Source organism: Colius striatus, chromosome 7 (assembly GCF_028858725.1).
Source record: "Colius striatus isolate bColStr4 chromosome 7, bColStr4.1.hap1, whole genome shotgun sequence".
NCBI lineage: Eukaryota > Metazoa > Chordata > Aves > Coliiformes > Coliidae > Colius > Colius striatus.
The window spans coordinates 9,845,302-9,867,152 of NC_084765.1; the positions used below are offsets into that span (position 1 = coordinate 9,845,302).

Consider the following 21,851-nt stretch of genomic DNA (forward strand, 5'->3'; position numbering starts at 1 on the left):
AAAAACTTTTTTTTTTAAATGGCAATTGGTAGACACAATACAAAAAAAGCATCTCCAGAAAGTTTCAGTTCCCCTGCACTGCAGTTACCATTATTGAAGAAAACTCCACACCATTTGACAAAAAAATCTTGCACTCCTTTTAAATAAACAATATTTCCACCAGGAACCAGGCAAGTGCTTTTATCCAAAAATCTACTCAAATAAAGCCCAAAATAAACTATCTAACATCCTTTGGAACTAATAGCGTAATTTTTAATAGCATATCTTCTTACTTGTCTTTCATTATAATCAAAACAGAAGAGGAAAAAACCCACACCCAAGACCCAGAAGAGATTGCTTTCTTCTTTTTTTTTCTTTTTTTTTTTTTTTTTTTTTGCTGGCCAGTTGCTTAAACAGTCAAAATGAAAACAAGATAAACCTTGCAGAAAGAATGCTGCCTGACTCTCTTGGTCGTGAATATGGCTGCCAGCATTTAAGTACCTTTCTTTTTTTTGGAGGCTTACATCTGTCATACTGAGATAATGTTTTAAGGCTATCCTTAAAAACTCAGCAAAAAATTCCAAAAACAAACCCATGAAACAAAACATTTCATCCAACTCCATAACTAGTGAACTGAGATGAAGAAACCAAGGCACCAAAAGCCTCATATCTCAGAGCATGGCAAAGACCAAGCCTTCAATCTTGGAGACCTGGTGAGTAGTGAAACTCGGGAGATTGTGACTGCAAGAAAACAATTAATCCTCTATATGGTTTCAGGGTCATGGGCTGACCAGCCAGTTCTACTTGTGTACAGACTAAGAGGAAGGGACTCTCATGTTTAATGCCATCCAAAGCATGCAAGGAAGTTGGTCAACAACCACGGCTTTGCTACAAGAAGCAGCTGGTAATATGCTTAAAAAAACCTCAGCTAATTAATTAAAGAAAAAAAAAATCACTGTTGCTCTAACCTGATCTGTTCATAGAATGAGATGAAATAGTATGCTGAGCCTGACATCCTTAACTAAATAACAACAATCTAATAAACCAGATAAAGCTTCTACTTAGCAACTGGCTTTTCAAAGTAAGTGGTGAATGAAGTTACTTCAAGGTCATTTCACAGTTTTTAAAATAAGAGTATTTTAAAATAAGTTCTAAAATACATTTTTATATTAAGCGACTTATTAACCAAAACCCAATTAAGACTTGGCTTTTAGAAGGCAGTACTGGGTAGATGACCTCATACAGAACTAGCTATCGGATCTGAGCCTGAATCCAGATTTTAAAAACCCCCATCCGTTCTAACTTTCCTAAGCAGAATGATGGTACAGTAGTGTATGGCAGCTATAGCTGTGCTCAACATGCAGTGCTGCACAACAAAGCAGCAATCCTAGGCTCGCAGAGTCTATTTTCTTCCAGCTCATCATGCTCATGCAGTCTTCAAAGCCACTACATTTTCCAGTGCTAGCATTCACAGCCACTTGACTAGTAAAGCCAAATACAACTCCAAAGAGCAATAACCACATTTTTTCCAGTTTATTTCACTGGTCTCTTGCACATACCAGTTGACATGGGTAGATCATACTTTTACTTTTTACATCTTAATTTGCAATTTGAAAACACTAGGAACTGATCAGCCAGCATCTCTTAGCTGTGTCAACAAGCAAGATGGACTTGAACAGTTCAAACACCTAGAACCAGAAAAATCTATCTTTAGTGGCATTTTTCAGGAACATTTCTGATGGTAGGGAAAGTTAACAGCTCTCATACAGAACCAACAAACCAAGTTGCTAGCAGCATATCATACAGAAAAAATTAAATGTCAGCACCTCTAGTTCTTATTACCAAACCTTTTTCAGTTGGAAACAAAGAAGGTATCTAACAGCCCTTAATTACTGAAGGGAAGAATCTTGAAAAATAAAAGTAAGTATTAATACTTTTTTCACCATTTTTAAAAGGAGCATGCTTCAAAGACAAGCAAAGAGTTCACAGCAAATTTCACATCAGGAGGTGTAATTGCCTCTTTTACATCAACATCCAACACAATAGAAGGTAGATAAACATACACAGAAGATCAGTGTTTATTTACATGCCACGTGTTAATGACTCTGTTTTTACATTCCAGCCAGGGTGAAATTCAGAAAGACAACTGCCTCAACACCACTGGCCATGCTTGTTCTGCCACTATCAGGGCTGCATCTGAACTTCCCACCCCGGATGCCTAGAGCCAAGAAGAAGAGCAAGCAGCCCAGCCCCTGCAGCCCCTTTGCCAGCCAGGCAGGCAGTGAGCAGCATCACCACTCACAATAGCCCTCGCCTCTCAAGAAACGCTCCTACCCTAGGCAAGTTATCTCCTACCTCACTAAAAACAAACAAAGAAGTCAAGGAAAAAAAAAAAATCTGAGAGAAATGCCTTTACCTTCCACTGAGCATTTGCTGATCAGCATAACTTGTTACTAAAGATCTGGGTGTGTAGTCCTTGGCAGGAAGCTCACTACCATCTCTTGCAATGTTTTCTTAGCCAAGTTGCAATTTACCCTGGGGGAGTTGTTTTATCTGAATTGTAAATCCAGTGAGGATGGCACAGTACAGGCAGGATGAGGAGGTGAGTGGCAGAGTACAGGCTGGATGGGGAGGTGAGTGGCAGAGTACAGGCTGGATGGCGAGGTGAGTGGCAGAGTACAGGCTGGATGGGGAGGTGGGTGGCAAAGTACAGGCTAGATGGGGAGTTGGGTGGCAAAGTACAGGCTAGATGGGGACGTGGACACCAGTCATGAGTATTTGCTGTTGCACAGGTTCTTTTAAAGCTGCTCTTGTAACTCATTGAAAGAGGCAGTGGAAGTAAACAACACAAGACTAATTCAAAGTGTGGCATAACCACATGCTTCCTTTTAAGTTAGCATCTTAGTCAAACGAACAAATTTAGACAGTGATGCAAGATGAGCAAGGCAGTATCTCTTGGTTGGTTTCTTGAGCAGAAACAGGCATAAACTTAAGAAACAAGATGTTCTTCAGGGCTAAAACAGGAGCAGCAAATGTCCAAGGCAAAAAGCAAACTTCGAAAAACTAGTTTGAATTTGATCTAGCTGACTATTAAAGAGAGAAGGTGAAATAAACAACAGTTCTAGTTGTGTTCCAAGTAATTGTAGTGTTCCTCTTAGGATCTTCTCTAACATGGATTAGGAGAAGGGATTTAAGCCTCTCTTACAAGTCATGTTCTCTAAAGCTCTGACTATTCTTGCTGCTCTGGACTTGCTTTAGCATATCTGTCACTTGCCTATAACACATGCTTCAAACTGGGCAAAATTTTTAGCTGGGTTTTAGCACCAACAAGATGGAAAGGAAACCACCCCAGTCCCTGACAAACCACATACCTCCTTAGTCAGGCTCCCAGGATCAGCTCTGCTTGGGTAAGCACTACATACACTCTACGGACTCAGGCTTGGTGTTTGTGGTCTGTTATGACTACCAGATCATTTTCTGCAGCATATTTCTAATTTTCTCTGGGTATTGCACTCCTTTTTTAGAAGAGTCATAATCTTCTAATAGCTTTTAGAAATTTTATCCTCTTGATCTCAGAGCACTTCTTCAACTTTTCAAGGTTTTAAAAAATTCTGAGTTTCAAAGCACTTGCAGCTTATTCCAGTTTGATTACATCTGCATCTCCTCAATCCAGCACCTGCATTCTTAATAAGAATGACAAGTACCAGTCTACATCAGGAATCACTGAAATCACAATGTGTTTCCCCAGTCTGGCAGCCAAGTATTGCTAGCATCACTTTAAGTATAGCTCTTTAGCCACCCATGTGACACAACTTAATGTAAATCATATTCATCACCAGTTTGCTCCTTAAAGCAAGGGTTCTATGAGGATTAGGTCAGAATTGCAACTTCTGCCTCTCTCACAGGCTGGGCCAATTTCCTTGTAAAAGAGGAAGATACCTGTATCTGGTTGTAGCCATACTATAGTTTAGAATCAATGCAAGCTGTCACCATTACCCACCACATCCCTCATCTCCCCGATGGTTAGTACTACAGGCCCACAGCTCTCGTATTTCTAACTCCAAACTTTTGTAGATGTGAAGTACAGCTCTTCTGTATGCTGAAATGACATAACACCCAGGACCTACAATGAAATCAAGGCCCATTTGAGTGCCTGCCTGACTCACAGTTATGAAGACTTGAAGCGAAACATGATCAGCTGTCAGGACAACAGCTCTCCCTGCAAAGGCTTTTCACCACAGAAATATTTAGTTCTCCTCCCCTGCCAGGTTTATTTCAAAATACAGCTTAAACTCACAAAAACATTTCTGACCTGAGGAAAAGGTTAAATGACTAAAGAATTAGAAAATTGTAATAACATCACCTTATGGTATAAACTCAGATTATTTTTCCACAAGCACTGTTCATCAGACATACAGGTTAAGACACAAATATTCTAGAGATATGAAATGGCAAACATATGTTTAGGTTAGTTTGCAGAAACCTGTCTGTTTGCAGGTACAAACAAATTCTGTGTATAAGTATGGACACGTTGGAGAATGTAGGAATTTTGAGAGCTGACACAAAAAATATCCACCTTTAAACACTGTAGCAGAGAAAGGAAAGCAAATTAACCCAATTTCAAGCGCATTAAAAGGACATTTCAACTTTGTTTTTACAGTAGATCCCAGTTAAACTTTTTTTTTTTTTCACCTCAAACTCCATCACTAAGGCTTTTTGGAGGGCAAATGCCAATAGAACTTCTGTTGTTTGTGTAAGAAAATCAGCTCCTACTAAAATACTTCACATTTCACTTCCTTTACAGCATCTTTTTGAACTGTGCTATTTTACATTCTACCAAAAATGTATTAAAAGCCCAGATGCCTAAAGTAACATAGAGTTAGATTTGTCATCAGAAAGAGGAAAGTGAGCAACCACATCCCCAAAACACCAGTTCTCAGGACAGACATGGGAACCACGGGAAGGACCTGAACTGTAGGAGACAGGAAATTGTCTTATTGTCTGAAATCTGGTTTTTAGCAGCCAAGTGTTTAATCACCTCTTGGTAGCAAAAGTCATGTATTTCCTCACTTATCAGTACACAAACATTACCAGAGTGAAGTTGGAAACGTAGCTAACAACAAAGCCCTAATGACCACATTTGGCACCGTCAGGGCCTTTCTGGGGCCAGGAGAAAGGCCTGACCTGAGCAAAGCCTGGGCCGGGGCTGAGTGGGGCCATGAAGGAGCACCCCTGGCCCCACACACCCCACCCAGCCCACAGGATGGGCACACAGCTGGGGGCTTCACACAGCCAAACCCAAAAGCACTACAAAGCCACAGGTACAGGAACACACCCTGTCATAACCTTTTGTTTCATTCAGACTTAATTAAGCCACTTGTGCTGACAACAGTAGTGTTTTGTGTGAAAGTAGCAGGGTGTCACTCCCTGTGGGAGTCTGTATGAAGTTATCTAGGAAATAAGGTGAGGGTGGGACAGTTCCCTTCTGTCAATTACTTGCAAAGCCATTAGGCAAGGATCAGAGAAACAGCACAGTGCTGCTAAAGTACAGACATAAAGCTACTGTTATCTGGCAAGCCAAAAATTTTTAAATTCCCAAATGCCTGAAAAAGTCTTATTTAGACTGTCTGATTATTTTACTCTGGCCAGGCTTCATCGCTTTTTCACTGATAAATTTGAAAAATCATCTGTTTGTGGAAATGTCTGTAGGATAATAAAAATAAAGTGATTTCATTACCAAATCACATGCCAAACATTTGCCTTTGCTGATGTAATTTGGCCCAACTTCAGTTTAAAAGACTGCTCAGAGAGTCAAATACTTTGCTTTGTTTTCAAAGAACCCTGTCTGCTGTGTGTCCTGTCATCATCCAAGCTTCTCCTCATTTCCTCTCTAAAAATGCTTAGAGAAATTAATGCACAGACAATGTTGAACAACCATGGTTTCATTGCATGTTCAGCGGTGATCCACTGCTTCTCCTTTTGTCTCCAACAAATCGTCCTTGTCACTCATTCCCATGAGTTCCATTCTTCTGTGACTTGAAATTTCAACTCTGTAAACGTAACTTCTCAAAATTCTTATAAATATATATCTAGTGGAAATCCACTGCAAGGCTTTAAGTATCAGGGTACTTAAAAGGCAAGAGCAAAGCATAGATACCAAAACAAACACTATATGTACCAAACACACCTAGATGCCACTTAAAAAGTCAATAGAATACATGATCCTTAATACTTTCAAAACCTTAATAGGTTCAGGATTCTGCTGTAGATGCACTGCATGTGTGAATTTTAAAAAAGGCACTACCTTTCATTCACTAAAATTCCCATAAATAGAGTAGTCAACTTCTAGTTTAAATGACCTTCACAGGAATGCATTTTTATTCTAATTAGAGAGGTAGCAATGCTATCTAACACATCTAAGATTAGTGTGTTCATTAAACCTTGATTATCAGGTTTGGAAATCTTCCTGTTTCCATTATTATTTTGAAGATCTAAGTACATCTAGCAAGAGGGATGTACCATCTGGATATTTGTTCTCTATGGAATAAACAGGTTAAAGTTTTCATTATAATAAGGATATTTTTGAATTTGAGTAAAACTGGCATTCTCATCTTTCATCTTACAATTCAATTACTTTCTTCCAAAAAAAGTTTAAGAGACACAATCAATCACCACACTTGAACACATGAACTCACTATATACAGCACAAGAGAAACCTGGCTGAAAATCCAAGTTGCCTCTGAGCCATCAACAAATGCCAGTGCTTTAGGAGGAAATCTAGTCACAGTACTAGCATGTCTATACATGCTGGATGACTTGAGGAATTAAGAGACAAGTATTTGTTTAGCACTATAGATGAAGGTGGAGAGAGGGGAGAGGAAGTCATCTAGAAGTCAACATGCCTCATTTACTATGAGGGGCAAGACCACAGATTAGGATGTTTGTAAACAACTGAGGAGTGGTAGGAAGCCAATTTCTACCTAATAACAAGAACAGAGACCTAGTATCCATCCATTCATCCTGCTGATTACCCTATGGCTATGTTACATGGAAGCACCCAGCACAGCCTGGGAGTACCTCTCCCTTTCTCTGCTCTGTGGGAAGGAAAGCACTAGGCAAAGCAGGTTTTATTAACTCCCAAAGCATTCATTTCAGTCTTTGGAAATGGAGACAATATGAAAAAGAGCAGAAGGAGTTTGGCAGATAAAAGTCATCCCATTTTATCATCCATGGGTACACCAGTGTGGTTAGTACAGGACCGCAATGCTCAGACTGTGCTGAGTCAGTCACAAAGCCTCCAGTCTCCATTCCCATTTCTGACCCAGGGCTCCTCAGTTGAAACACACCCAGGCCTCCGACTCCCCTCAAGCCACATGCTCTCTGTAATACTGCCTCAGCTGAAGCATCATCCCTCCTGAGGAGCCCAGAGAGCCCTTCCTAGAGCAGAGACGCCTGTGTCACTAAGTCCAGGTAAGACTGATGGCATATAACACTACTGAAAGGAGATATCGTGTTTTTACTTAAGACCTGGAAACACCGTCAGAAATAATTTTAGAGTCATTCTCTTGCAGCAAGTTTCCCAACAGGAGTTTTTGGAAAGGAATCTAAACTAACATAAAACAAGCTTGGAAAAGCCAAGTTCAGGAACGAGTAAAACTAGAGAGGCTAACAGGGACTGAGTTCAATAGAATTTGTTTTTCAGGAATTTAAATGATTCTATATACACACATACCTATGAATGCACATACATATGTATTTATATACACAGCACTCAAAACTTTGTAGCTCAATTGTATTTACTTGCTTTCTGCTAATGTTGTCCAGCTAGGCCTTGAAATTACAGCTGAGAATGTACAAGTCCTCTGCCCAGGAACTGTGCTCAAGGTGGGCTGTACAAAGGAGACAACGCTCAGAATACCGATGCTGTGCACAGGAATTTGTCACTGCCCTCCCCACAATGTGCAACACCACCATCTGAAACTTGGTACATCCAGAGACAAATGCTAGAGTCTATCAAAGCTGCTGATAATTACACATCAGCACTTTAAACAAAGTTTCCTTAGTTCTCCTCCAGTGTATACATGTGTTTTGAAAGAACAGCATACACATTTGAGAGGGAAGACAACACAACATTTGCATGCTTTGGAGAATCAACATCTTCCTTCAGAGCAAGTCTGGGATGTTTTCCTGTGCAGTGATCTCTGCTCTCCTCAAGCATGAAACTAGTCATAGGAGAGCCAGAATTTCAGGTGCATAACATGAGCCAGGCCTTATCCTTTGATGCATATACATACAGATATCTCCAACATCCACAGAGCCTTGTTTACATGTGCAGGCACATGTTTGTATCATTTACACAGGTAAACTGTCAATAAACCAAGTGCAAGTGAAGAATCTACTCCAAACAGAGACGTTCAAATAAATGCTTAGAGAACATCCACATGTCTTAAAAAGGCTGACAAATAAACTCTGCAACTAGCTGGATGAATTCTTGTTTATCGTTGTATTATGTTTTGCATGTTCAAAAATTTAGAGAAATATTCAAATTGCTAGCATGGTGAACAACATATGTTAAACCTTTAATCTTCTGCAATTGTCTAGCTATGCTTCATTCCATGAAGAAGCAATCATTACAGAGTCCAAGAACAGTCCAAGAACTTCACATCGATTAGTTCAAGTTGAAAATGACAGAGAAACTTTGCCAGAGCAATTCATTTGTGCTTTTTTTTAATCGCTTTTGCAAAAATCACAGTGTGATTTCTAGTGTTTTGCTTACTTCAGTCAGAACTTCTGTTTCTCTCCAATACTGATGAATTGTGCAAATGCCAGCTTCAGAAACAGCAATTCTGAACAGTAAAATAGGAATTAGTCCAAGTTTGTGATGGAAGGAAGTATTTGTTTCATATAGATTTAGCATACATACAAGGTGGACTCTGATGGCTTCAAAAGAAGTTCATTTCTGCCCCAATTTCGTGCATGTGTTTGTACAACACTGGTTTTATCTTGAGGGGTTTTTTTCTTCTACAAAGAATTAAAAGGTAAAAATAACGTCCACAGTAAGGCAACTCTGAAATAGCAGCGGGTTTCAACTTCTTGACAATTGTTCAGCCAGTTTTCAAAACCATATCATTACAAAAACCTGGAAAGCCATATTTGGCAATCTTCTTCCAGGGCAGTTAAGACACGGGATTATTGTTATTTGGTTGGAGTGGAACTTTCTGTATGTATAAAACTTCTGTATATTGTAATGAGTAGCTTAAGTGTGGCTGAAGAGTTTATAAGCACAGAAATCAACAAGTACAGCATACAGCTCTGAAATCCTGTGCAAAAAAAAAAAAAGCAGAGTTTTTGTAACAGAGAATCTGCTGCCTCATCCAAAAAAAAAAAAAAAGGAGAAGCAAAAAGCCCATGAAAATTTAGATTCTGATTAATTTCTTCTTTATCTCCTCCAAAGATTGGGAAGATTGCAAGAAGCCAGATAGACTGCAAAGCTGTATCTGAGAAGAACTGTGAGATGCAGGCTCATGGCCATGACCTCACTGAAAGCCTTCAAGTCTTTTTATTTTTTTTATTCTTTTTTTTTTAATGATGTCTACTAGCAACCTTGGCTCTGTTTACAGAACTGCAATTGTAAAAAACCACTCATTTTATGACCCTGCTTTAACAAGTAAGATTTTTACTCCAGGGTGATCTACCTCAAGCAGTCTGCAGGCAACCCTACAGAGCCGGGCAGCACTGTCAGGATTTAGCCTGCTAACTCCCATTTGCCTGCTTCAATAACAAAAATGACAGCTGGCAGGAAAGACTGAAATCTTCAAGTCACCAGTATCAGCAAAGGAAAATCATGGTATATACATTGCAGCCTAATCTCTCTGCAATGGCATTTTGGTTGGAAGGTCAGCATTTCTGGGAATTGCTTATCTGTCAGTGGGGCTGCCGGAGCAAGGAACGGGGAGCACACAGCCTTCTCCTAACAAGTCCCCTCTCATTCCTGTTGCATAGATAGGCTCTTGCAGTAGCCTGTGATTCACGTGTGAGGAATGTTTGGTAGATATCCCCACAGAGCCTGCAGACTGCCATTACTGCTTTCATTTGCAGCAGTCTGGAGATTTATGTTTCTCTTCTTAAAGCAGCGATGACACAGTGAAGTGCAGGTCTGGGCATGGTCTAGGTTCATAACAAACATTGACAAGTATATCACAGAATCCATACACACATACAGACTTTCTATATTCATTTGCAATTAGATCATATGTGCATCATAGATACGTTCATGAATTTCTGCAAATACATACACCATGCCACTAAAAATCAATCTTTATTCCCAAAGATCAGCAATACCATACTCTCAGCACTGCAGAAGATGTTAGTTAGCCTCCTGCTTGGCAACCTTACACTTTGCACGTTGTATTTTATATATCAACCAATTTCCACGAGTCTTCTCACCATATATAAAGATTAATCACTTAAGAGCTTTGCAGGAACATGTCTTGGCCTTGCAATGTCACACTTGGGTCTTAAAACCACTTTTTTTGTGTTGCAAATACTTCCTCAAACTAATCATGGAAATTTGGACCTGGGGCTGCACATGTAGGTGAGGTGCATGTGGAATATCTCCCATAATTTTTTACTCATCAACCACTTTCTCATTCCTTCCATTTCCTGTCTGTTTTCCTCACAAAGATGCTCAGGTGACACATGTTCCAGGCCTTTCCAAAAGAACAAAAGGGAGGAAGGAAGCACAGGTCAAAAGGAAAACAAAAGGAAAGGGGAAAAACAGAGGCTGTCAGGAAAACGGTGAAAACAGCTGTAATGGCACTCAGTTTTCTAAAAAAAACCGTAGTAAGTACACTTATTATCTTAGAAAAACTTAATAATTATATAGGAGCTTATTAAAAATGAATAAAGAAAACCAGAGGTCTCTATATGTACCAAACGTAATATGGTATCCTTCTTCCTGGTGCTTTTGGGAAGCTTCAATGCAATGATGCAAATGTGAAGAAACAGTCTTTCAGTACTGTCCCTCTACTAAGCCCATAAAATAACACTCAGTGATAGGTTTTAATTAAAAAGTCCTCCACAGTTTGGTGTGAAGTTACTCTCAAGTGTGGCCTTCCTCTCTGTTCTACCTCTATACAGACAAGTATCTTTTTAAAAGTTACCCTTCTTTGTGTCATTGGCCAAGTGACAGCTAAAAGTGTTCTGAGACAAAGTTATTTGAAAAATTCTGTGAGAGTTACATTTAAAAAATGCCTGAACTAGAGTATTTTGTACAATTTTATCAACAAGATTTATAGCAATACTCAGTGATTCTCACTATCAAGATATGGTATCACATGCTCTACTGAAGAAAAGATATTTCCTGTCATTTCCACAACCAAACAAATCAACTCCACATAGCAATCAAACAGATAACTATCACATAGCAATTATCCACATTCTGCTTGGGAAAAAGCACTTAAAGTATTTAAATCCATAAATAATGCAGAATTTCCTTTTGCTGTTATCAACTAGAGTCAATGCCAGATGACAAAAACAGATCCTCAAACCTCCAAGCAGCATTTTCTAGGGAACAGTTTAGGAAAGGCTGTTGAGACACATTTGGGTCTCTTACAGCATGCACCAAGCAACCGAGAAGCCTGCTGAATATGCTATGATTTGCACCTAGCAAAGCCCTGTTTAACAAAGTAGTTCTTGTGAGTCTGGAAGGAATGAAGTCTATTGACTCATGAGTTTACATCTTATGTCTCTGACATAAGAGGGCAGAAAACTTGTCTGTCATGATTGAAGCAGACTGTAAAGCAGGGTGCTGTTAGAATCACTCTGACATGCTGTGTGTTTCCACAAAAATTGCAGAACAAAAATACCTGAAAAATTTGTCAAAATCAGTTGATATCAGCTACAGTCTCAAAAATTATATTAATGGGAGAGTTACATGAATGGACAAATTGCATGTGGTGGTAGAAACCTTGCTTCTGCAGAAAAACAAGTTTAAAAGATTCAAGCTGTGAAATCCCAAACCGAGCTCCACTTACCTTAGTGTTCATACAACATTTTCCACGTTTATACTCTTTGTGACTTGCTCTTTTATCAAGCTTGTTCCACAAAGCTTTGGCCTTCCATGAGGTCACTCTTGACTTCAGTTTGGTGTAGAAGTTTCTATTGTCCAAAGGATCTAATTCAAGTTGGCGAGTGAGAATATTAAAGGCCTGAATGGTACCTTTGCATGTTGATGCTTGTACAAAGTTTTCAAATATCTGGCCAGCTTGACCATATTTCTCTTCATCATTTTCCCCCATGTTCTGAGAGAAGTGTGTGAAAATTATTAAGCTGGAGCTCTCGTGCTGAGGTACAGGTGATCAACACTACCGAGTACTTTCAAGCATATTATTCCTAGAAAAGACAAACACAGGTCATGTTAAAGCAGGCTCTACCTAAGAAAATGAAACCCACAAACTCCATATCCAATAAGAACATAAAAACCCAGCATATGGTGACTGGACAAACAAGTATAAAAAGTTAGTACTGGCATCCAAGATGTGTGTTACAAACACAACATACTTGTGCTGTCACAGCATGTACTTCACAAAAATTGTTGTTAAACCCCTACAAACTCAAGTCTACTGCTTCAAAAACAACCAACTTCACTGAGAACCTGAAGATTTATTTAATTTTTATTATGTGATAAGTGCTACATAACAGATGAAGTAAAACCAAGTGTACAGATGCTTTTCCCAAGCAGAGTTTATGTCACGGCAAATAGATCTCAGGTAACATTTTGATCTTAACTCTCAGAAATCTGCAGCACTATTTGATGAAACTGTCTCCAGTTGCACAAGCTAGGGCCAAGTACACAGCTTAGACAGAGCAGTTTAGAATTGTCGCAATCATTTGCCAAAAGAAAATGCACAAAGCAGAAACATTCTCACAGGTTACATTAGAACTGAAGAAACAGAAAACAAGTAACCACAGAGAGCTCTCCTTTTCCTAACTCTCTTGCCAAAATAAGAAACGGTTTGGTGCTCTAGTGCATAGAAAGGAATTTTATCTAAAAGTCTCCACATGTTGAATGTTAAAGTTATGTGTTTGGAGTTTTACCTTGTCATGGGCTAATGACACAAAGTAATGATGTTTGGCCCACTAAAACCCACTGGCTTTTCCTAGTAACATGATCACTGTCAAACTGTGCCTGATATTCCAGATAAATATCCTTAACATTCTGCAAGAGCAATGCTACTCTAAATTAACCTAAGTTTGAAAGAACTAAAATGCTTTCATTGCGGCACTCCCTTATCCTTCTTTAACCTTCCTCTTAATCTCTAATGGGGAGTGTCTTAGAGTCAGCCAAGGTCCACAGAAAACATCCAAGTGGCTTTCACATTTTCCAAGAAAGTTGTTACAAGTTATATATAAACTCATCCTCAGAAGAGGGTGTACCTGGACTAAACACCAGAGATTTCAGTCATGTCTTCTTTTTCTTGCTATTAAAAATTTTATTTACCAGTCCAAGAAACAAAAAACTAAACTACTGGTTGCCTAACCTCCCACATAATTAGTTATTTTGCTTGGAACATCATCTGTTGGCTGATAGTTTTAGAATAAATTGTTAGAAAGGCCTTTGAAGTTACTGCTTTTAATTTAACACTGTTCACAAACTATTATTTCTCTGCTTGCATTTCCTTCAAAGCAGAAAAGAGAAAACATAACCAGGGTATTAAGAAGAGACCTACCATGTCTATCTTACAATCCTCTAATACAGAAAAATATTACGCAACTTATTAAAGACATCCCATTGGGAGATTTAAGGAAGCATTGGGAATACTCACATTCCCTGGCTGCACTCAAAATAAATAACCTTTGTATGCATATCATCAGTCTGTTGTTGGTTTGTGGGTAAAATAAATTGGCAATGTGGGTTCGTACATTTTCTTAGCCCAAATGTCATGATTAAATATTTGGTGCCAAGAATAAGTCAGGAAATTTTTGTTTTCCCCTCTGAATACTTCATTTATAGTACGCTCCATGCCCTTTTCTGAAGAGCTCTGTGTCTTTGTGAGGTAAAAGCAGAAACATTTTGTATGCCCTGACTTCTAGAAGGTCTAATTTTTCAACAAAACTGAATGCCATGAACTCTCATTGACTCAAAAGGAGTTCAGGACATCCAGGACCTTTTGAGGTTCAACTCCTCAGTGATTAACGAGGAAACCCTTCCAACAATTTCATGCAGGCAGGAGGGAGCCCAGCCACCTTTGCTAATCCAGTCCTGGAGTGAGGGGGGCCCAATATTTCCCTCACAAGCCCCAGCTTTGGGAACACAGAGCTACAAGTGGTTTTTCAGTCAATCCAAAACCAGTCTATAGATCCAGAAGTTTCTAGGGGAACAGGAAGGGACTGCCATGAGATGCTGATGCATGACTGAGCTTAAGCTTTAAGTGCAAGTGCTGTTACAAGTAGAAGGCAACACAAGGCAAGTAAAGAGAGTAACTGCACGGTGCAAGATGCCACAATGCAGCTTAAATAGCTTGACATATAGGCACTCCAGGATCTGAGACCCATTGAAAAAAAGAATTAAAATCAAGGATAACACTTGCTTTATCCATCCTCCATACCTGCCTGAGATTTTTTTTTTTTAATACTAGAAATGCCAAAGTGTTTTGATTTTCTCTCAAACGAATTATGAATAGCTCCTTGGGGAGTGGGGAAGTGTCAGTGAAACATTCCACTTTGTACATTTCAGCTAAGGGAGTGGCAGTCAGATTAGGTTCTCTTAATCACTATAAACTCACATCACTACTGCCTCGATGCTACCAAAGACTTTGAATGACTTAACAGCTATAAAACAATTCTTCCTTTCCATGGGTTTTATTAGCTCACCACAAGACTGTTATGTTCATATAACACAAATATATTTAAAAGTTAACTCTAGGTAACTGACCACAGAATCACAGACTCTCAAGGGTTGGAAGGGACCTTCACAAATTCTTTAATTCAACATCTTTTCTGCTCAAAGAGAGGAGATTTTTATAGCCTCAGCTGCTTCCATCCAGCAAGGAACTGGGAAAAGATAATAGCTACAATAGCAGAGCATATCTGAAGCAACCACAGATGAAAAGCAGCATGCGCCAGGGCTGATAATGGTGAGGAGAAGACAAAAGAAATTGTCATCAGGAACCACTGCAGGTAAAGAGAAGGGGAGGAAACAAACACAAACCAGTGAAAGTATATGTGGCGCACACACAAACGTGTGCAGCAGGCCTGAGCTTCCTCTGCCTTTCCAATGGGCAAGAAAGCAGCTGGGAAGTAAAGTAAGGACACTTTCCCTAGCTTTAAAACCTCCCTCTTCCAACATAACCAGGACTGAGGCTGTTCTTTCTGGGTACAAAAATCATCTACTCATGAACTTCCATCTTTTGTCCACGCTGAACATCTGTGGAGTGGCATCTCGGCAGAGACATTTGCTCACCAGCAAAGCATTTCTCTTTGCTGTGTCAGAGGTCATGTCCTCCAAAAGAGCCACACTTTGTGGCCAGAAAGGCAGGATAAGACAGAAAACTCTGGTTACTGGGGTTTCTGGCTTGTTGGAAACACTACTTTTTTTTTTCCCTCTTTTTTTTGGCATGAACACTGTGTTGACAGATGACAGAGAGGATGATGGTCCTCTAAGTATATGTAGCTCATGGAAAAGAATGTGGTTTTTCTGAGGACTCACCCATATTTCACTTCAGTACTGTACATAACTCACTAGAAACAGTGCAACAAGAACAAGAAGTTTAATAGTTAAGATTTGCTTAATTCAAGTTTCCTGTTCTCTAATTGCCTCAAAGATTTAAGAAGCAATGCATAAACTGCTCACCTGTAGTGAAAAAATAACCCAACAGTGGGGAAATATTTGAATTCTTAAGAGTATTATCATTTACCTTTTCTCTTCGTCATATAGCTCACTCTAGGAATGAAATACAGATCCTAAGTCTCATCGAGGTGAGTACTGATACTGAAACAGCAAACTATGCTTTTCATTGAGCTTCCTCTGGAAATACAATCTAAATATATAACAAAAGTTTTAAATAAACTTTACTTTGCTATAGAGCCCAATAAAAGTCTGGGGGACAGACAGGAAGAGCCTTAGAAGGAAATAACTGAGAAAACAGTTCTTTTAAGTCACAAATAAAAAAATCCAGGGGTCACATTCACAGCTAACAAGAACCATCATTTTAGGTCCCATGTATGATGCATTGAGCACATAGAGAAGTCTGGCTTTCCATGCAGCTTCCTGTAGTGTTACAGTAGTCTCTGGAGGGCTCCTAGATACAAACTGAGGACACTGGAAATAAGAAGGGTTGCATTTTTATGATCCCTTCTACTGTAATAAGTTAGCCCAACCTCCTTTCTGCCTCCAGTCAGAGGCAAACAGGAATGCTAGATAAGAAAAGCTGAGAAGTGCTGTTCATGCCTGGTGGCTACCCAAGGAGAAAGTGAAGATCTTATCATAACTTAAGGAAAGAAATGCAAAAGGGACAGAGAGAAAGCAGAAAGCAATGGTGCATGCACAGACTTAAGACATTTGAGAGCAAACGCCTCCAGTTTTGGCTGGTATTTCCTGTCAGTGAAGCAAGTTCTGTTACTGCAGATGATTTTGAGAAGAGTGAAAAAATGCCTCCACTGTCAGGGTAATTCTGTCAATTACCACTAGTTAAATGGATGTAAGGATCTGGCTCACAGCTGCACGTGAAGCTTTCCAGCATAAAAAAGCAAGTAATCAAGTTGACATATAGAGGTTGTTAAGGGAAAACAAATTTTTGACAGCAGTACCATGTGAATTGCTTGTCAGCAGTGTTTTGAAGTGTATGCTCAAAAATTATAAGTTAAAAACCTTTCTTTGTCTTAATTGTCCCAATGGAGAGAGAATAACCCTAATTTTAATTAAAAATTGGAGGACTTAATACTTTCCTTTGTCCCTTAATGCTCTGTTTCTAATATTTGAGAACATGTTCCTAAGGGAGACTGGAAAATAATTAAATTCCTTGTATTTCAATACCACTAATCCTGATTTCCATTTTCAATACAGCCCTAATTCTGTCATGTTTACCGAGAATAAATTCTTTTATTAAGACTTCAGTTTGGCATGCAGGATACAATACATTTATTGTTTGCTTAAGGTTAGAAACATCAACAGAAAAGAAAGACTGGATTCTGCAGCATTTGTAGCAATCATTTACTTAGGCCTTTCCTCATCATCAGTAAATACTACAGTATTTCTGTTGTCTTTCTCCTGTCACAATCTTCTCAAATCTCAATACCACTATAATAAAGTAAAATTTGCAAGTAAGACAGACTGTGTTACAGCACCTTCTAGGTTTTTCAACTTAGTTTCCACTCATAGTAGGCACTTTGTTTTCATGGTGACCATTTTAAATACAAATATTTCTATCTGGAGGAAACAGTTTTTTGGTGGTTTGGTTTCTTTGTGTGTTTTCCCAGAACTGACATAAAAGGAAAAATATTAAACGTGATTCTGGTAACAACTGAAGCTCTCACTTGCTTTGCTCATACAAGTAGTTAAAAACCACAGAGGTACATTTGCCTAAGAGAACTCATTTCCATTGGTGCCAAACAGAAACCAAATTTCTGAAGCTGTACCATCCTACAGAAACATCAATGAACAGAAACTGCTTCTGAACAAACCCTTGCCAACAGTCTCTCTTTGTAAACAGTCAGATTACTTTTCTGTAGTTTTATAAAAAGCTGACTTCCACAGAATTTCTGCAAAATAACTTTTCAGGCCAAGTATGGAATTCAAAACAGTTCCTACTGAGACAGTCTGTGCCTATGAACTTACAAGGTTAGCCTACACGCTATCAGCTTGTTTTGCTGAGGTTATATGAGACATTTCAAACACAAGCCTTCCAACAAGTGCTGCTGGGCAGATTTAACCTGCCACATCTGGAATCATCCCACAATAAAATACAGCTGGAAGCATATGCACAAGTACACTCTTTCCAGTGAGTATTTCAGATACGTTTGCAGGAAACATAACATGAAATGACCTATCTGTAGCACATGGACCAAGTCACATTCCACACATTTTGAAGCCAAAAGCTTTAAAAATAGTCCAGCTTGTTTCTTGATGTTATTGGTCTGAGCTTTCCAGTTTTACTGTGGGAATACACTAAGACACCGACAAGTAAAATGAGATCAGTCACAAAAGTCAGTAGCTTGTGTATGTCTACATTCATGCAAACATACAGCATTGGTATGGGTTAAGCATGGGATGCTGCCTATCCCAAAGATGCAGGCTCAAATGCATGCCCCTGCCACAGCTGCTGCATTGGCTTTGCCATCCAGCCATGCTTGCAATCCAGATTTCAGAAAACAGAACAGAAAGACAACAATCACAAAGTTTCACCATTCTGACACCTGCACAGGCACTCCTCTCCTGCCCTGGGAGCATCACTAAAACCCTTGGATGCTCATTTGGCAAAGTACAGGTACAATATATCATTTATCTGTATGCAACCTGTATTCAAACTACTCATCAGAAATACTGAGGAGCAAGTTAGAAAATAAATAAACTTTCTTTTTTTTTCTTTTTAAGGTAATGCTGGTGTACCTACATCACTGGAAATTTTAACTCTAAACTTTTAAGTCCAGCTGTTTTGAGGAAAAATGTCTCTAGCCTAATTATTATTCCATGCAGGTTACAGTGGGTATTTAAAAATTATTCTTTCTAATAGGGGTACTAAAAGCTCTATTACAAGGTCTCAAGTTGCCATGTGGTCTACATCTTCAAAGCTAACTGTAGATGATTAAGCCACAGTCATTACAGGTTAATGTTACGTATAAACAAGGTATTAAAATCTGACTCTTATTTAGACTGGTTACAAGAAAGAACATTTTTCAATTCTGTTGTAGTAGACTAGAAACTCTCAAACTGGAAAAGCAGAGGTATAAAAGTTAATCATAGCACAGGCAGTGGGCTGGTTGTTTTTTGTTCAGAACAAGATATTCTACAGGATGTTAGGCCATGGGGCCAGACTAATTGACAGAACAAGTAATACTCCACACGCTGAGTGGGAGCAGAAGACACAGAGGACCACTGATGGACAGGGAGCTCCAGCAGCACCCCTGCCTGGCTGCCAGTGGGAGCTTTGACATACCACCTTCTCTTACAGTCCAGTGTCGTCCTCTCTGCTCCTCACCCCTAGAGACACAGGGAAAACTTAGATGGCACAACTGTGTCTGTCAGGAGCATGGAAAAATGCTTACTTACTAGCTGACACAGTTATGTCAGCAAAATCCCTAGTAGAGATGCAACTATACCAACAAAATTAAGCCACATTTGGCAGCAGCAGTTCTTCTAGTACAGCTTTCTCTTTGTATGCATGAGGACATAATTATGGAGGTAAATCCACCATGAAAAAATAACATATACATGAACCAGGAAAAAGCAGACTGTCTTAGTCAGCAATCATGGAAATAACGTTGGTTTGTAGCACTTTTAGAACAGGGATAATCCAGAAGGATGTGGCAGTGAGACAAGTTATGAACTGACATAGCACCATGAGACTACCAAGGCCTCTGGCAGTGCCCAAGGAGGCCATTACATTTCTAGGTGGCTTCTAGCAGGGAGCACGGGACAAAGAGTTTCACCAGTCTTGGTGCCTTCTTGCTCTCTCCAACTAGGAGTCATTCTATGACCAGATCCATCCTGTCCCTTCATTGTGGCCACTCTTGACCCAGAGGGGCTACAGAGCAGAGAAAGGTGACCAGCTGTGCTGCTACTCAAACAGAGAACTGCTGAAAGACATCACCTGGAGAGCACCGCAAGACACTTTCTGTTAGGGACCAAAGAACAGGGCAAACCAAAATAAGACCTCAGGACTTCTGTGAGAAAGGAAATTAATGTTTGTTTGAGTCTTTTAAAGCAAAAATATTAAATTATACCCGTGCTGAAGCAAACTGCTCAGGATACGTCTTGGGGAAAGAAAAAGAACAGCACGAATGTTAGCTTCCACAGAACATATGCCAAAAGCTCTCCAGAGTTTGCTTCAGATTGTCTTTCCAAGTGTGGATATCTGGTTATGTGTCTTCTCTCCAGTGTGTTTCACTCGTGTTATTGGGGCTGCAGTAGTTACCCAAGAGCTGAGTGGTAGGAATAAACAGTACAAGGGCTGTAAGACCCCGAGGGCTCCAGGCTGTAATAATTCATTTGGCAGAGCTGCCCTCAGCTGTAGACATCAGACTTCCAGATCAGTAACCGGGATTAATCCACTGAAAACACAGACAGTACCGCATTGCCAATCATCAAAGAAATAAAACATTCTGGGCAATATTTCATCTGCATACACACATGCTCTTAAGAATCAACACATTCCATTGCTGTAATTTTTTTAATGCAAGCTAGTGCACAATATTTCCTGCAGCTTACTGGGGTATTAATGTTATCAGTCACATTGAAATCCATATGAACCACAAATACATTGAAGAAAAAGAGAAAGAATTTTTAAAAAAAACACCCAAAAGTAGTTTTGAGATGTGAATGATAGGTTCCTTGGTTACAGTAATGTCAATTCACCACCAAAAACCAGTTACTGAACGACAGTGAAGCCACACCCAGATAAGTCAGCCAGAGGGTGGTGGAAAGCCAGAAAATTTAAATTAAACGCCAAATTCTGGTCCAGGAAACATTTGCATGAGAAGACAAATAAGAATGCAAGCTACTGGCATTGCTTTATGTCTGTTTTCTTGGGATTTTGTTGGGGTTTTTGTTGTTGTTGTTTTGTGGTGGGTTTTTGTCCTTATAAACTGGACCCACAGTTACTAGAAGAGACTAGAGAAGACATCACTTCTGAAAATAGAAGCAGTATTTTTGGAAGAAAATGTGCAGGACAATTTCTACCCTCTCTCAGCCTTGTGTTCCCAAAAAAATGAAGAAAAACAAAGTATAAAAAAACCCCAAAAAATCCAAGAGAGTTACAAAAACGTCATCCATTTCTGCTGCAGAAAAAGTTTCTCAGACAACAAAATACATCTTGAAACATTTTGTTGGGAAATTCATCAGGTAAAAACCCAAAACAATCCATCAGTGGGAATGTGAGGATGATGTCTCTTCAAAAAAAAACCAAAAAACCTCTGAGGGCAGAACACATCACTAACCCATAATAGAAGAGATGGCAAATGCATCACTGTTTTCATAAGGAAGATGAGATATAATCAGAATTAAATTATGATTCATCTTCTCCAGTACACACAAGTTTACTAAAAAATATGAAACAACAAAGAAGCACCTCTTAATAGCAGTTGTTCACCACACAGCCTGTTTCCAGAAGCCTCTGTATTAGTCCTGTCAACAATATTGAAGTTGAGATGTGGATTCACCTCCTCATATTGAAGTCTTTATGCAACAGTGGCCACTTGCTTCCAATCACCTACCAAGCAGAATGACTTACACTTAACTAGAGTTGTTATCATCAGGCTCTTCTCATTCTTTCTTTATTACTTACTACTCATTCCTTCTTCAAATATCTGCACTTCACTGCATCTAAGTGAGCACACTGTAGGAGCACAGGCACTTCTAAAGTGTCAAGGCAATGAACAATGCCAATTTTTTCTAAAAAGTTTCTTTTCTCACTTTTATTTAGTTCTAACGTTCTCTTTACTGTATAGAAGTCTCAACATTTCTTAATGAAAGAATGCACCTTTAGGAAGCTACATCCAACATCATCACATACACATCTGAAAGTCAACGTTAACTGTACTTTGAAGGAGTTGAGCATGTCTAAGTGTAAAAACATTGAGAGTTTTAAGACACTGTTATACCATTTCATTCCCATGTATTAACATGAGGTTACATGTAACACCTACAGCAGTTTGGG

At 39.2% G+C, this 21,851-nt stretch overlaps 1 protein-coding gene across 5 annotated transcripts in view; it reads right to left on the reverse strand.

The window, feature by feature from the left end:
• Positions 1-21,851, reverse strand: part of MICAL2 (microtubule associated monooxygenase, calponin and LIM domain containing 2) — a 129,193-nt gene that overhangs the window by 93,298 nt on the left and 14,044 nt on the right. For all 5 annotated transcript variants that reach the window (XM_061999489.1, XM_061999486.1, XM_061999487.1 and 2 more), the window contains exon 2: positions 12,015-12,372. In XM_061999489.1, the coding sequence (XP_061855473.1) occupies positions 12,015-12,278 (264 nt within the window). In that variant the 5' untranslated portion in view covers positions 12,279-12,372. The remainder of the gene's footprint in view (positions 1-12,014; positions 12,373-21,851) is intronic.